This window comes from Hermetia illucens, chromosome 4 (genome assembly GCF_905115235.1).
Source record: "Hermetia illucens chromosome 4, iHerIll2.2.curated.20191125, whole genome shotgun sequence".
Taxonomy (NCBI): Eukaryota; Metazoa; Arthropoda; class Insecta; order Diptera; family Stratiomyidae; genus Hermetia; species Hermetia illucens.
The window spans coordinates 32,253,712-32,255,989 of NC_051852.1; the positions used below are offsets into that span (position 1 = coordinate 32,253,712).

The 2,278-nt window shown below is 39.6% G+C and overlaps 1 protein-coding gene across 1 annotated transcript; it reads left to right on the top strand.

Moving 5' to 3' along the window:
• The first annotated feature begins 251 nt into the window (after window positions 1-251).
• LOC119655602 (proline-rich protein HaeIII subfamily 1-like) lies at window positions 252-1,054 on the top strand. The gene is made up of 3 exons (XM_038061558.1): window positions 252-394; window positions 570-639; window positions 804-1,054. The coding sequence occupies exons 1-3, from the start codon at window positions 344-346 to the stop codon at window positions 977-979; spliced, it is 297 nt and encodes a 98-aa protein (XP_037917486.1). The 5' UTR covers window positions 252-343; the 3' UTR covers window positions 980-1,054.
• Window positions 1,055-2,278: the final 1,224 nt, after the last annotated feature.

Genomic DNA, 2,278 nt, shown 5'->3' on the forward strand with positions numbered 1-2,278 from the left:
CTTTGTTGAACCACACCGATGGTATTGAATTTGATATAATTTAATTTTATAATTATCATTAACAACCATACTCGTGTTTTAAATTTACTGCAATGTCACATTTTTTGCCACCTGAAGTAACATTGAGCATGGAATTAACAGGAAAGACAATTGGAGTTATTAGCAATCCATATATGTATCTTTCATCTCGCCGGACAATAGTGTTTATGGAAGTTTCAATTATATAAATGGATTCTACGTAACATCCACCGGTAGGCGTGATAATTTTCTCTGCTCTTTATATAGAGCTTAAATCAGGGAACCCGCGTAGTTCTGATTTAGATTTTCAAAAGCCTGGGACACCATGGGTAGGCTGCCTCTGTCGACTGTTGTAATAGCCATTTTCGCGCTTATTGTAAGTTTTGGTGGATAATAGTAGTATAAAAGTGGAATAATAAAATAGTCTTCATATACTTACCGAAATGTGAAAATTTCCTTATTTGATTAAAGGAATAGTTGGTTTCTTGTCGTAACTCAATCAAAATCAAAATCCTATAAAAAGTACAATTATTTATTATGCTTCTTTTAAGTGTCTAAATGGGAATGCTTTGGAACAACCATCTTCTGCAGGATTCGAAGCTAAGGCTCAAATGAATGGTCGTAAGTTTTAAGCTTAACAAAAACTAACTAACACTCTGAAGTCAGGTGATCTGCAGTTTGCAATCACATTTGTGTTTATATACAATTTTTATTTTGCTATCTGTAGTTAAGTTTATAAATTTAATTTTAATATAAATAATAATTTTTTTTTCAATTATTTGCAGCCCCACAAGGTGGAATGCCCCCACCAGGCGGAAGGCCTCCACCCGGTGGTGGTATGCCCCCACAAGGAGGTGGTATGCCCCCACCACCGAATAATGGAACACATGGTCCACCACCTGGAAATGGAACTTTCCCAGGACCTCCTCCTCCTCCGAGCACTGCTTCTTCATCAGGTTGAATCCGCTTTAAACTGAATTTCTCTCTACGGTTTGTCTTTTCGAATGATATAAAAAAATAAATTGAATTTCCAAGATGAAGGCATTTTGTTTAGTTGTAAACTCGACAGTTGTTTAATAATCGTGAAGTTAAAACTTTACCATATAAAATTGTAATTGACCATGTTTCCAATAACGCCTGAAGCATAGAAAGCAGTTACGATAGGATGGAAATGAAAAAATATTCAACACTTGAGCCTGAGAAACCTTAAAACTCGCATAAACGTTGAACATTCAAATCTCTGCTAAATAGCGAGGGGAACAGTTTCTATAGCCTAAATAGCAAAAAAAAAATCTGCTCATCTTCATACATAATTTCAGCAATGTCCTTTTAGTCCCTAGAAATCAGTTCTATATTAGCCAGCACTGTGATGTTGTTTCCTAATAATCCTAAATCTAATCCTGAATTAATACTAATAGCTTCCAGAAGGCATATTTTTTTATCACAAGGAAGATAGTAATCATCATCGTCAGCGGCGCAACAACCGGTAACCGGTCTAGGCCTGCCTTAATAAGGAACTCCAGGCATCCCGGTTTTGCGCTGCGATCGACCAATTCGATATCCCTAAAAGCTGTCTGGCGTCCTTATCTACGCCATCGCTCCATCTTAGGCAGAGTCTGCCTCGTCTTCTTTTTCTACCACAGATATTCAACGGTCTCAAAGTTCTATTCTCCTATCCTTATTGTTTTCGTTTGACCAATGCGATTCGATGTTGTTGGTTTTTGGGTTTTGGCACTAACGTTGCCACCATGTACTTTGTCTTGCCTTCAATAATGGGCAATCAATCTCGCTCCACCTGCTTAATCTGGATGAAGGTTGAATGTACATCCCGGGTTGTTTTTCCCATAATGTCAATATCGTCATCGTAGGCCAGTAGTTGGATGGACTTGAAGAGGATGGTGCCTCTCGCATTTACATCTGCATCGCGAATCACTTTCTTCAGGACCAGGTTGAAGAGGACGCATGATAGGGCATCCCTTTGTCTTAGACCGTTGTTGATGTTGAATGGTATCGAGGGTGATCCTGCTGTTTTTATCTGGGCTCGCACACTGGTCATGGTCAGCCTAGTCAGTCTTATCAATTTCGCCGGGGTGCCGGGGTATTAAGGCGATACATCGGCTCCCAAAGCTTACATAGGGATACCTACGATAACGGACTGCGGATTATACAGTTAGCAGTATCGCACGAAATGGTTGTGGGAAACATCTGATTTGCGCGGAAAGCGGTCCACAAACATACGTGGGCCTCTCCAAATGCGACC

What these genes read in the sequence shown, in the direction of transcription:
- LOC119655602 (XM_038061558.1), top strand. Translation starts at nt 344, where the DNA reads ATGGGTAGGCTGCCTCTGTCGACTGTTGTAATAGCCATTTTCGCGCTT. An exon ending in TAGCCATTTTCGCGCTTATT is followed by an intron (nt 395 to 569) that starts GTAAGTTTTGGT and finishes GCTTCTTTTAAG; the next exon opens with TGTCTAAATGGGAATGCTTT. An exon ending in TAAGGCTCAAATGAATGGTC is followed by an intron (nt 640 to 803) that starts GTAAGTTTTAAG and finishes AATTATTTGCAG; the next exon opens with CCCCACAAGGTGGAATGCCC.